The sequence below is a fragment of the Eublepharis macularius genome, chromosome 10 (assembly GCF_028583425.1).
Source record: "Eublepharis macularius isolate TG4126 chromosome 10, MPM_Emac_v1.0, whole genome shotgun sequence".
NCBI classification, from domain to species: Eukaryota; Metazoa; Chordata; class Lepidosauria; order Squamata; family Eublepharidae; genus Eublepharis; species Eublepharis macularius.
The window spans coordinates 19303553-19317930 of NC_072799.1; the positions used below are offsets into that span (position 1 = coordinate 19303553).

The 14378-nt window shown below is 43.2% G+C and overlaps 1 protein-coding gene across 1 annotated transcript; it reads left to right on the forward strand.

The window, feature by feature from the left end:
- Window positions 1-955: 955 nt before the first annotated feature.
- On the forward strand, window positions 956-11732 carry SPP1 (secreted phosphoprotein 1). The gene is made up of 7 exons (XM_054990682.1): window positions 956-1056; window positions 4640-4706; window positions 4820-4867; window positions 6502-6618; window positions 7410-7454; window positions 9045-9347; window positions 10709-11732. Exons 2-7 carry the CDS (start codon window positions 4653-4655, stop codon window positions 11111-11113), a joined length of 972 nt encoding a protein of 323 aa, XP_054846657.1. The 5' UTR covers window positions 956-1056; window positions 4640-4652; the 3' UTR covers window positions 11114-11732.
- Window positions 11733-14378: the final 2646 nt, after the last annotated feature.

Sequence of the window (14378 nt, forward strand, 5' to 3'; positions counted from 1 at the left end):
CATATCTGGCTGGGAGTAGCATCGGATCAACACTGGGAGGTCAGCAACTGTGCCATTCTGGGTAACGTCCAAAGCAGGACACAGAATCAGTGAAGGAATAAGGATAGCTGAGTGGATATGCAAATATTGCCAGATGGGAAATCATGCCTTTAGGGGTGCAGCCAGTCTGGGGTGTTTAATCTTGGGATGCAAGTAACTCATTGCAAAAAACATGCTGTGGTTTCTTTCCACTCTCCCCTTTCCCAGCTCCCCAAATAAAAGATCTATGGGGGGTTCCAAAAGGGTTACTAGAGTCAGTCTGTTGCTTGCAACGCACAACAGGGTCTTGTAGCCCCATAAGAGATTGACAGATATACTGAGGCCTAAGATGTTATGGGTGGAACCCAACTTCATCTAACGCATCTCACGATGCAGATGTTCTTTAGATGTAAAGGGAAGTCCCTTTCACATGCATTAATTGCACGATAGCTCATTATTTATGTTTCCAAGACATTATTCAGATGCTGTTGCCAGGAGTCTGCATGCAACCCCACTGCATCCAAACATCGGTGATTGACGACATTTGACCTGTTCCCTGTAAAGCTGCTAATATTGCCTCTTAAAACGAAAGTGTCTGCATCTATAAAAAAAAAATTAGCTCCAAGCCCGTTCTAGTTTCTCCCTACCCGCAAATGCAGAAGGGCTTCTTTGCCCCTAAAACCCTCTGGCTCAGTGCTGAATGCCATGTGTTGATCTGAAAGGCTGGTTAATGAGATTGTACATAAGTAATGCTTTAACCATCCAGTCGTTTCTTGTTTGCTTTGAAAGCCACAAAACCCTAAAGGGAAACGGTGGAGAATAGTGGGAGGACAGTGACAAGAAACCTCATGACCTCATCCTTTCCGCCTCGTGAGGATTGGTTGGCTGATGTCTGGGATAGAGTTTAAATTCCAGAGATCTGCGGAGGGGAAGCAGCAGAAGAAGAGGCAAGGCAAACGGAGCATCTCTGGAGCAAGTGAGCCTGGCATTGCCTTGAGCAGACCTCTTGCGTGAGACGCCCCTTCGGATCCAGATAAGGTAGTTGCTTTTTCTTCCTAGCAATTGACTTTGCCTGGTTTGTGCTTTCATTACGATGAAGAAGCAAGGCGGCAGCTTTTTTAATATCACAGTGAGGGAAAAGGTACTCGGTGCCAACTATTGACTTATATTTATATTATATTTGGTTTGCACCAGGAGAATATTTCAACCTGCAGGAAGGGAGAAGTCTACAAGAGGGAGTTTTGCTGAGCAGAGGTGGTTTTAGGTGGGTTTATGTGGTTGGAAGTGGTTTTAAAACCCATATATTTGTCTTCCTCAAATTGCACCACAGACAATTTGTAGCACCACTCTCTTCAGGCACAGAGTAGAGCTCACATTCCACCTCCCACCCCTACATTTCTAAAAAGCTGAGCCTGCCAAGAAGTCAAAGTCTGGGTTCTGAAAACTAGGATTGCTAAAAAAATTTAAAAATTCCCAGCTAGGGCTGTTATAACTGTGACTAAAGCAACTTTTCTCATCAGCATCTCCATACTGGGAAAAGCCTCATTTGTTGATTCTCTGGCTGTCAATCAAAGACACAAGGATCCTATTATGCAAAACCATTAACAACCATATTGCATGGCAGCCCTTATCTTATAATTACTCAGTTGTGGGGGGGAAGACACTTTGCACATGCTCAAGGGCACTTAAACACCTTGATGAGGCTCTGATTAAGCTTTGTCAGTTTCATACAGGAGGTTTTGTAAGCCATGATAGTTGGCCTAATGTTACTATTCAAGTACTGTCTATTTAGTCATCAACGTGTTCCTTGCTAAAAGCCGTTTTATTTTCCGGGTTTTTAATCTCCCAAAAGACATGGTTAGGGTTTTCCCCCTTTGCTCTGCAAGAGGTAGTTCAGATACATTTTGTTGCAATGCTTTCACATCGATTTTCTCTTTATGTACCAGGACTCATTAACCTTTCTTAGAAAAAGGACAGACACAGCAATGTGTGCCACTTCCCCCATCACCCTGGCTAATGCATAATGCCCCATCATGATTCATCACTTTCTGATATCTCCTGAGCCCTGATTCATCCCTTTTTCTGCAGAGTCAGGCTGAGCATTGGTTTGTTTCCTTCCGGACTAGAACATTTAGATTGCTGTCTTTAAATGTCTTGGAAGGAAGGATGAAGCCATCATGAAACCTGTTTACAGTAATAACAGGCAAGGAAATCAAAAAGGGGAATCAGCTTATTGTACCTCTGTGGAAGAAATCCCTTTCGCTCAAATTTCCATGGAGTTTTACATCCTCTGCCCTTGCAAAACTAACTAAAAGCTCTTTGCATAGATTTTGATACCCCAAAGGATTCTATGGTGCAATGATGTATGGCCTCTAGGACTTTATGGAAATGCCGGATTCATTTCCCAGATCTAAGTTAAAATCAGTTCCACTCAGCTATAATATTCTGGCATAAGAGGCAGTCCCTAGAAATGAAAAGCATATTTAAACAAAAGTAATTCGAATGGAGGAAAAATCCTATTCATTTCTTAATTGTCTGTAATCATCTTAAGACTCAGCCTGTCTTCACACCATTCATCCAGCAGCACTCCTAGCATTCCAAACCATGATGTTCTCATAAAGTGCTTAGAAAACAAATAGCTGTAGATAACTCGAGCAAGTGAGCCAAGATACATGCTAGGAAAATGCATTTTTGCTTAACCAGCTTTCTCTGAATAACTGCTCGGGTTTGTTTTGCTTTGTTTTATGTTGTTCCAAGGGAGTTACCCTATTAGTTGTGAGCCCTTTGGAGTCATTGGTAGAAATCAGGGGCCTCAGTTTAGAACAGGACATTTTTCCAATCTCCGAGGCTGATACTGAGAAATTGTCTCACTCCTCCACCCCCCCCCATTCTGCTTCATTACTTGTGAGGGTTCTAGAAGCATCACGTATTTAGTGGGTACTGATGTTGCCAATGGAATCTGGACTTGGATTTAGCAACGTCTTCCCTGCAAAAATCACATGTTCAGCTCTCAAGCCAAGCCAAATGCTTAACCAAGCAGTCAATCTCAGCTGTCAGCCTTCTGTCAGCTGTCGAGCAGCGCTTTCAAGGTGTACCGCAAAGTGCGGCACAGAAAAGAAATGAACACCAAATTCCGATGTGACATTTTTTTTTCCATCGCAAAGGAACATTAACAAAGGAAATCTTGGAGGAGGAGGGATGTTGCATCAGAATGCAAAACCCCATAGTTCTTTAGGAAACATCTACACAGAGGTGGCATCTTTGTAGATGCCCCCCATACCCAGAGGTGGGGCAGCTGCCAGGGCCCAGGGCTTCTGCTGGGCGGCACTGCTGCTGACTCCCCACCCACTCCCCACCCACTCCCAATGCCCACACTCACTTCCTTCCCCTGCCTGCTTGTGAATGTTTTGTCACCCAACAGTGCCGTCATTGGACATAGCAATAGCACTCCCAAACTGCACTTACTGCCCAGCAAAGTCAAGGAAAGGGTATGGAGGTGCATGGAGAAAAAGGGGAACTGATAGCAGGCATAGGGGGGAGGCACTATCTGCCTGACCCCTTCAAAACCTGAAAACAGCCCTGCATCTACAGGTAGGAGTCTCCTTGCACCTGAATATATATGAATCTGCATTACACCAAGAAACACCATCAATCCCCTGTAGATTAGAACTGTCAGCCATGACTGGCAACTGCTCTCCCTGGTCTAAGGCCAGGAAGGGTCTTTCCTAATTCCTGCTACCTGAAAGCTCAAGGACTGAATTCTGCACCTTGTGCTTACAAAGTATGTGCCCTGTTTCTAAGCCGCAGCCCTGCCCTTGAAAATGTTGAAATTAAAGGGAAAAAGTGTTCCTCGAGACAGGACAGCTTGGAAAAGCTGAGTCACCCACGGAAACATCAGCTCAGAATGTTGAACTCTGATCCAAACATTAAGAAATGGTATCTGTTACAGCCCTTTCTGGACTGTACCATTTTGAACCACTCTGAGGTTATATTTTAAGTACTCCCCATGGACACATCAAAAACTCACTAACATGAGAACACATCGAGAAAAGTTTTCATTGCTTACCTGCAGGGTAATATGCAAATTCCCTTCCTGAAGTTTGAGATGGTACCATCCAGAAAGGTCTAGACTATGCAGTGCACTCTTCCTGCATATTAGAATAAGCAGGAAAAAATAAAACATCTGCTTTGTTTCTTAAACAGTGTTCCTGCCAAAGGAATTATCATCTATAAAAGTGCCCATTCTGTCGGATTATCTTCAGATGTAGAGACCTTGCCCCTTCAGAGATAAAGCAAGGAGTAACCTTAGATAGGGTCTTTTCTGCATTAATGTTTATTTTATGTAATGCTTGCCTAGGGCCTATTCTATTGAGTTTTAAGCATCCACTTAGAACTCTGGTTAGAATTTGTACATGATTTTCATGAATGGTAAGTTTGTTATTGCATCTGACAGCTAAGGTTTTATTGGTTTTAAACTGTGTTTTATTGAATACTGATTTGTTAGTAAATGTTCTAGATGTTTTGGAAGACATCTGGGAAATTCTGAATTGATATGTGGTGTTTGAATGAGTGAATGGATGCATAGACAGATGGATAAATGAAATGTGGATTATTTTTCCAGGACATTCATCACAATGAAGATTGCTGTGCTGTGCTTGTGTCTTCTCACCATTGCTTTCGCGCTACCAGTAAGTATGCAAAAATACTTGTAATACACATAGAAAAACTACACACATTTCTGTAATGCTGTAGCAAGGAATCAAGACTGACTCTCTGTTTCTTTCCCCCCTTCCTCTCACAGATCAGCAAATCAAAATTCCATGATTCAGCGAGCTCAGAAACAAAGCATGTAAGTTTTTCCTCCTTGTTATCAGTTCCTATCCCCACTGTATTCATTAAAACTATAATTAAAGTATAATTCAGGATGAAATGTAGCTGCTCCAGATTTTTCTCTGCATATTATCTAGGAGAATTCAGCTGAAACAAGGGATCCCTTTTTTTGCAATAGTTTGCCCCTGCAAAAGAGGACTCCTGTTCCAGTGATGGGTGGGGGAAGAGTAGAGTACAAGCACAAGGGCAAAAATTTGCTCCTGTAAAGTGTTTGCTGTAAGAGGAAACCTACAGCACAACGTACAATGTGACTCTTAGCAAGTGCTTTGCAGGAGGAAGGGAGGTACTGCAATTTTGCAGCAATTTCTTACACTTAGGGAAGCACTGCTCTTTCAAAGCAAACTCAAAATCTCCCCGTTTGCTGCAGAAATTTCATTACATAATTATCCTTTTAGTGGATTCTCCATGCCGCTGTTCCGTTTAAAACACCCAAGGTGGCTTAACAAATGACAAAACAGAGACTATGGCAGCAGTTCGAACCATGCTTCAATAAAGAGACACAATTAAAATCCCAGGCATGAATATCAAATTTCTTCAAAGACCTTATGGAACAAATAAGTTTTCACCACCAACTAGTTTGTAATAAAGGCCCCCAACTGCATGTTCTGAAGGTGTGAGTTCTACAGTTTGGGGCAGCAGCCAAAAATGATCTTGGCACTGACCCAACATTGTCATTGTATATGGAACATTAGATTGCCTCTCGGGTATTCAAAGGCATAGACAGACCTCTCCTTTATAAATCAGTTTGGGTCAGCCAGGGCTTTTAAAAGCCAGCAAGATTTATCCCCATCTCTACTCCATTGTGGGGGAAATGGATTTTATAAGTAAATTATATATTGTGGGGAAGAAGTCCCACTTGTCTTTCCACTCATCCTACAATTTCATAGAATCATAGAATCATAGAACCATAGAGTTGGAAGGGGCCTTACAGACCATCTAGTCCAACCCCCTGCCCAGGGTGACCCTACTTATAGGGTGGAAGGAAGTCCCTTTATTCAAGTATCTCTACATTTTTCATGGTTTTCTAGCCTTAGACATCTTTCATTATCTCTAAACTTAAAAGTTTCTAGCCAGTCTTTCCCAGTATAAAATTTGCTCCGTCCTCTAAATCATTTCAGTAGACCCTTGGCATTTTCTCTAACTCCACGATATCCTGTGAAGAGAGGGAAACGAGAGCTGCCTGCTGTATCCCCAAAGTGGTTGTTCCATGGATTCTTATAATGGCATTGCCCTTCAAACGTTTACCTAGACATCCCTGAGTAGTCACCGAAGCAGTAGGATGGGCATTTTCTGGCCCCCTCTCACTTTCCCTTCTGTGATTTTTGATTGTGGGTATCGGCTTTGGTTAGTAATTGAATGGGAGACCTCCAACAAAGCCCAGGGTTGCAGAGGCAGGCAACGGCAAACCACCTCTATTAGTCTCTTGCCATGAAAACCCCACCAGGGATCACCATAAATCAACTATGAGTTGAGGGCAGGGTTTCATTTTTCATCTTCCTACCACACCATATGTTCTTCTCCCCACATTCATCAAGCCCTGTGCTGTAGGATGTTTCGTAACAAATACGGACATACCTCCTTGTATTGTTGCAGGCTTCCAGAGGCCATCATGCTCACAAACACCACCACCGTCACGACCACAGCCACGAACATAGCCATGAGCACGTGAACAGCCACGAATCACAAGAACAGCAGTCGTCTTCTCATCCGGTAGGAAACGCTTCCTCCTTGTTGAGCCGCCATTCTGCAGTGTGCAGATATGAGGCCAAAAAGATAGACCGACCGATCAGTTATCTTACTAACCATGTAAATAAGTAGTCTTTCCATTAATCTGTTTTGATTTCATGTCCAAGTAGATCTCAGCATCGGTAGCAAATTAAGCTGTACTTTTTCTGGTTAGAGTTATGACCCTGATGCAGCTAAAGTCTGGTACTCTTAAGCCCCATTGGTACTGACAGGAGATGTTTGTCTCAACCATTTTAAGTCCCTTTGCTTTCATTGGAACTTAGTAGTCATTAACTTAACTTCATCCAGGATTTATGCTCATCATTTGATTTTTTTTTAAATACTCATCTTTCATCTTTAACCATTTTTCAACTTGTTTTTGGTTTTCATTTATTGATTTTCTATCAGTGAATCAGACAAAAATTACCATTAATATTATCCCGTATGTTTGACTGCCCTCAAGGGGCTCAGGTCATGCTTCTTCCTTATTTTACCCCATTTTATTCCTCAGTTTTCCATAACCCTCACTTGACCATTCAGTCCCTCCCCAGACCAGGGTGGGGGGTAACCCATGACTGTAAGGATGGTACTTTCGAAAATTAAATTATGAGATATTCTTAAATTTTTGTTAGGGTCATTTACAGTGCAATCCTAAGCAGAGTTACACCAGTCTAAGCCCATTCATTTCAATGGGCTTAGACCGGTGTAAATCTGCTTAGGATTGCTCTGTTATTGTGTTGCAGACAGAACTTTTGAATTTACATTTTCATTTCCAGGCCTCTGTTTCTTCAGAAGAGAGTGAAGAGATCACAGAGCAGCAAGTAAGTCTTCATCTACCCAGTAAATGCACCCAAACGACCCACTGATGATTGCGCCATATATGCCATTTCATTAATATCTATCCTTCCCTCAGTGAAAGTTTGTCTCCCTTCTTTCAATAATTTTGCTGCTATTTCCTGCACCTCAGGCCTCTTAAGAAATAAGTACATGTTAGCAGACAAACATGGGGATCCAAACATCAGAGAAGGGCTGGGCAGAAGGCCCCAGGTTCAGTTCCTAGCATCTTTAGTTAAATGATCTCTTGGTGTGCTGGGAAAACAGGCTTGTTGTCCCTAGTAAGGATATATGTCTACTCCACAAAATTCTTGACCATCAGGAAGAAACTTACCAATGCTGGTTTAAATATTGTTTGGTGAAGATGATGCAATAGAGGAATGGCTTAACAAAGCAATACAACATGAAACGGGCTGTCATAACTGCTAGCGCACCCGTTGCCAACAGCCCGGGAGATCCTCGGTTCATCATCTGGCTCCCGTTGTGCTCTCTTTGTCCTCTTCTATTGGCAGTCTTGCCTGCAAGGAAGAAAAAACAATACATTGGAATCGTGCACTTTGGAATATGAACATTGCATTTACCTTGAAGTTATACTATACGTGTTGAACAGAATGTATGGACTAGAAACAGAAATTTCAGGCATTGGTTCTATATGATTGTAGATAACCATTCCAGAATTTTGTGGAGTAGACATATATTGAGTACTTATTTCTAAAATTCTTGCACAAACTGCACTTGCACTTGAATTAAAAATCTCATTTGTAATTGTTATCAGGTCTCTGTGGACCGTATGGTCCCTGTTTAGTATATTGCTGTTTGAGACCAGTCCCTACTTTGTCTGTGGTTCCTAGTAAAGAACCAAATACCCTCCATATAGTGAGCCAGTGTGTGGTATAGTGGTTGGACTGGGTGGCCCGGGTCCCATTCCTCACTCTGCCAGGTAGTTCCAGGTTCCCTAGGGGCCAAAATGCAAAGCCCTCATACACATGCCAAGTGCACACATGGTCCCACATCCATCCATCATGCCAGAAAATATTTTGGTGTAATTTTTGGTGAATTGTCCCCATGGCACGACTCACAGCTTCCGTGGCATGCTGGGAAATTATTTGGTGCAACAAGGAAGAATTTACTCACTTCACACACGTGCTTTCCTCCAGGTAGCTTTCCCCCCCATCCAGCCCTGTGAACAGAGGTGGGGGAAATAGGGGCTAGAGATCCCCTGCCCCCAGTGGAAGCTCACTGGGTGACCTTGGGCCAGTCACACACTTTCAGCCTAACCTACCTCAAAGAGCAGTTGTGAGGGAAAAATAGAGGAGAGGAGAAAGATATAAGCTGCTTTGAGTCTCCCCTGGGGAGAAAGGGGATAAATGAAGTAAAATAAATAAATATATGCTCTAAGGCACTATTTACTCTTACTTCCCTTGTTTATGGGGTGAGCTCTGACAACACGATGCTGAAATCCACATTACTGCTTACACACAGGTGGTTTTATCATAAACTCTGCCGCCCAAATGTGCATCCGGCTTTCATACCTGCCAGTGTCCATATACTATTGAGTTGCTGCTGTTGTTTTGCAGACCCTCCTGGCACCTTCTGGTAAAAGTAAGGAAGATGACTCCAACCACAGCGATGCCGATGACCACGATGATGTGGACAGCCCTGATGATGCGGATGATGACAGCCACAGCGACGCAGTTGATTCTGATGAGTCTGATGAATCCAATGAATCCGATAAAGTTGTCACCGATGTTCCCACTGACATTACTGCAACTCCATATCCCACTCCTGGCCCATTTACAGGCAGAGGTGACAGTCCTTATGGAATACGGGCCAAAGTGGACCTGGCGTATTTGAAGAAGTCCAAGAAATCTTCTGGAAAGGTAAATTATAGTCCTTCAAGCTGCAACCACAGATGAGTGGAGTAGCTGCTAGAAATGTAGGAGGTAGTAAAGAAGAACTGAGTAGCTGACCCATTTCTAAACATTCATAACCCATTTGCCATGGTATGGTTTGCGTGCTGTTCTTGCCAGAGGAATCCTTACTCCATTATCCCCTGTGGTTTAATTACCTCGGCACAAATGGTATGCTTTTTTTAAAACCCAGCCTAGGGATTGGTGGTAGTAAGCTTTATATACAAAAGGTCCCAAATTCAGTCTCTGGAACAGCCAGTTATAGGATCTCAGGTATCATGTGGGTAAGGCCTGGAGTTCTCCCAGAAATACTACTGATCTCGAGACTACTGATCTCCTCTAGAGGGAAAAAAATCGCCGCTTCAGAGGGCAAATCTCCTACAGAAATAACACAAAAGATGAAAAATTCCATTGGATTCCCCAAGACAGAATATTATTTTTTAAAAGTGGAATTACTTGGCAAGTTGTCTGACCTCCTCACTCCTGACAGACATAAAGTAAGAGATATCACACAGACAAGGTCTATGCTTATTTCTGTTTTGCATCCATTTCACTGATTTGGCTTTCCCTCCCCACCCACCCCTAAAGAATCTTGGGAGTTGTAGTTTGTTGAAGGTATTGAAAAGCCTGTTAAGCTTTTCTTATGCAACTTCAGCTGCTGAGGTTCCCTGAGGAAAAGGAATGACTGTTCAACAAATTTAAGTAATTTTTGGCCTACTCTAGGAGCTTATCCAGAAGGGTTATTTTTCAGAGATGACAAGGATTTCATTTGTGAGAATAATTTATCACAGACCCTTGTACACACTGACATGGGCCTTCAGGGCTCCAGATTTGGATTATGGTGCAGGGCTAGCCATCTTCCAACATCGTCTCCTTCAGTGTTGCTTCTGTAGACACATAAGGCATACAATTAACATTTCTGTAACAGTTGTGTGGTCCCCAACATGGCTCCCGCCAACACCTTTCCTGGTGTTCATCAAGTATTTTTCTCAAATGCATGGGGCTGCTGCCCAGCAAGTTATTGGATTGACAATCAGATGTCTGATTGGTTGTGCAGATTAAAACAATATTGTTTCTCTTTCCCAGTATGTTTAAAATTATTTTCTCCTCTTGTTCCCTGTGCTTGTACATGTGTGTGGCACCACCTCTTGTGTGTGGCCATTTTGTGGCTGGCTCTGCTTCCTGCAGCAGCCATTTTGTGATTGTGCCCACCACCCTGTGTCAGAATTCCAGAGGTGCCCAAAGGCTCAAAAATATTAGAGATCCTTGGTGTATGTATACCCTCTGACTCTGGGATAGACATTGATTATCCTTTTTTCTTCCTTTTACAGTTTGATTCTCATGACACTACAGAGGAAGTTGACAGCACACCAGAAGTGGACAGCCATGAATCCTATTCTTCCAAAGCCCATTCTTTTGAGAGTCAAGATACTAGTGTAGAGAGAGAGGGCAAAAGTAACCTACAAGACAGCACTGAGGTCCACAGTGCATCCCATGATAAGAGTATAGAGAATGACAGCCAACAGAAACTTGACAGTGTTGAGGAAGACCACGACAACAGCAAATCTGACATCTCCCAAGAGAGCTATGGGGTTGACCACAGCAGTGAGCAACTGAAGGACCACAGCAAGGAACTCCAAGAGGTAGACCAGGACCACGACACAGACAATGTCAGCAACCAAAGTGTTGAAAGTGTTGGCGATCATCACAGCGTTGAGGACAATGAGATTGAATAAGTGAAAACCAAAGCAGGGTGCAAAGAAACACACTTACCTAACAGTACCTCCCTCCTGGATTTTTGCATGAATGGGCGCATCTAGGATTGGAACCCAAATCCATCTCTTTCTTTTTTCCCCTTTTGCTGAGTTAGAGAGAAGGGCAATACAATTAATACTTGAATATCTGCTGCCAGTTATATACACATCAGAAGTCTGATTGCAAGCAGTAGCAGTTGCTGAGAATGGGTGTTGCTAACCAGGCAGGTGTGCACCTAAATCCTATGCATGTTTTCTTGGAAGTAATTCCTGCCGCACTGAATGGGGCTTATTGCCAAGTAAAACTGTTTAGGGTTGCACCCTTCAGGGTTCAGTACCAGTCCATTATTGAATTGTAAGACCTTATTTTTGCATAATCTTCTGCTCAATCACAGGGTGATTTGTTATGAAGGAAAGAGAGAGGAGATGATGATGATGATGATGAAGATTATGATGGTGGTGGTGGTGGTGGGGATGGGGGAATCTAGTTTTTTTACTCAGACTGAATGTTATGGTTTATGATACTGTACTTCTAAGGGGTATGATGTTGCAATGTAAATTTGGTTGATAATGGTGAGTTAAATAAAAGACAAAAACCTTACATCTGGGTCTCAACATGGTTCTTACTCTAGGTGCTGGTCTATTAGGAAATCAGTCTGGTCTTCCAGAGCTCATGGGCTGGCAGTATTGTGCTCCCTCTTGTGGTTGCACAAAGGTACACAACATCATAACTATCAGAATAGAGGACATTGTTCGGTAGTGCCTAGGGCAGTGATCCCTAATGTGGCACTGTTTGGTGCCATGGCCACTTCCTTCTTCCTCAAAGCAAAGAGCCAATCGCCACCCCCACCCCCACCCCATTTTAGCAGGAAGTGCTTCAGAAGAGCCCAAGAGAAATCAATATATCTGCACAATAGGAGAAAGCTAGGCTTGAAACCTCCTAAAATTTTTGTGACTGGTCCCAGCTTCCAAGGCAGCCATTCTGTGGTTGGCCATGCCTCATGTCAGCCACTTTGGGGGGCACCTGCTACCCATCATCAAAATTCCAAAATTGATCACTGCACAACAAGACTGTGGACCCCTGCCTGAGGGCAATGGTTCCTAACACTACCTTGGCAAATGCTGGACAATATTGGGAGGGGGGGAACGAGGCGGACAGAGCTTGTGGAGGATATGATGTCACTTCCTGGGTTATGGTCTTCACCATAGAGACTCTACTGTTGGCCTTTACCATAGGGACTGGGGAGATACCTGGCACATCACTATGTGGAGGACATTTTTTCTTCTCAGTTCCTCAGAGGCAGGAAATTGGGGATGAGAACTGGTAACACCCTGCCCCAGATAAACGGGGAACCCTATCTAGGGCACATGCAAAGGGTTTCAAGTTTTGAGAAGCATGCCACCACTGGGCATAATTTGCATTAGGACACTAAAACTGGACTGGTTTTAAGTGAGTCTTTCTGCAGCTGAAGAATGGATCCTGATTTGCAGCCCATCCCAGGCCACATTCTTCATTTGCCCAGTGGGGAATAACTCCAAAACTCAATGCAGCCATCAAGAATATTACACCAGGATAGACAAAAAGAAAGAGATTACTGTCCTTGCCTACACACTCACAGTCAACTCACACACACTCCAACTTTTTGATGTGGAACTTGTGCATCTTCTCAGGTTTCCCCTTAGTGAGATGCAGAAGCCATCCTCAAAATGGATCCAAATGGATCTGGCTGGAATGTGTGCCTTACAGTTCTATTTTTCAGTGAGAAAGGTGGACTATAAGTGACATTTAAAAATACTGTATTGTAAAGTAGTGGAAAATACACAGTTTGAGTATCTTGTGCTCACTTACTAATTCTTTTATACACTGCCTTTCTTCCCAATGGGGACATAAAGTAGTTTACATAGTTCTTCTGTCCTCCATTTTTTCCTCACAACAGTCCTGTAAGGTTGTTTAGGCTGATAGTGTTTGGCCCAAGGTCACCCAGCAAGCTTCCATGGCAGACCAGGGACTTGAATCTGTGTCTTCCAGAGCTTAGACCAATACTTTAACTACTACATCACAGTTCCTTGCCTTTCCTAATGTCTGAAGGTTCCCTTAGAGCCAGGCAGTAAAAGAAAGGTCACACTTTTTAAATCCTAACAAAATGCCAGTTCTGTTCTCCCAGACCATATTACAGTCCAAGGTACATTTTTTAATGAACCCATAAAATGCCTTGGCTGATGCTTATGTCATGTTTCAGTCTCATATGGTTTTCCAACACAATTTTAGGAGAGCATTCTCTCACAAGCTTGTGCTAACACATTTTACTACATTTTACACTTCTGGTGTGAACGCAGAAGTGGCATCACCATGTCAATGCAACACTCTAGGATTCACCCATAACTGTATAGGGTTTGGGGGGGGGGGTTGGATCCTAGAGCACCACCATGATGCAGTCACATCACTTCCAGTTTCATGCTGGAAGTGACATCATGGCGGAGGCACAATGCCATTTGTCACAAGTCTGCCCTCCCTTCTCCCAGGGCCAGTTTGGTGCAGTGGTTAAGAGCGTGGGACTCTAATCTGGAGAACCGAGTTGGATTCCCCACTCCTCCACTTGAAGCCAGCTGGGTGACCTTGGATCAGTCACAGCGCTCTCAGAGCTCTCTCAGCCCCACCCACCTCACAGAGTGTTTTGTTGTGGGGATAACAACAACATACTTTGTAAACCACTCTGAGTGGGTGTTAAGTCATCCTGAAGGACGGTATATAAATGGAATGTTGTTGTTGTTGTTGTTTGCCAACACTGGGCTGGCAAACCCTTGTTGTGAATTTCTCGGAAGTGGGTCATGAGGCCATGAGGGAGAAGGGGGAACAGAGTGAGGCGAGAGACTTGATGGCAAATTTGGGTTTGGCCCTTCAAGATGTACAAAATGGCCATACAGTATATATAGCCCGTTGCTCAGTAATTCTATATATGTATAAATACTGAACATGAAAAATAAAATATAAACTAGTTCATTGTTTACTTTGATGGGAGATTCCTGCTTTTTATGTTGAGGAGAGAAGGTGTGACCTGCAAGAGGATCCCACAGAGTTCAGAGAGATTAGAAAAGGGTCTATGACCACTGGCACAGCTGACAAAGAACCATTTCGCTCCAGAAACATAGGTGACATCTTCAAAACACTTTGGAAAGCCAGTGGAAAATGAAAAATTAATGAAAAAGGTAGGTTGTCTTCTCCCCAAGGTTCTTTTCTGTTTACAAA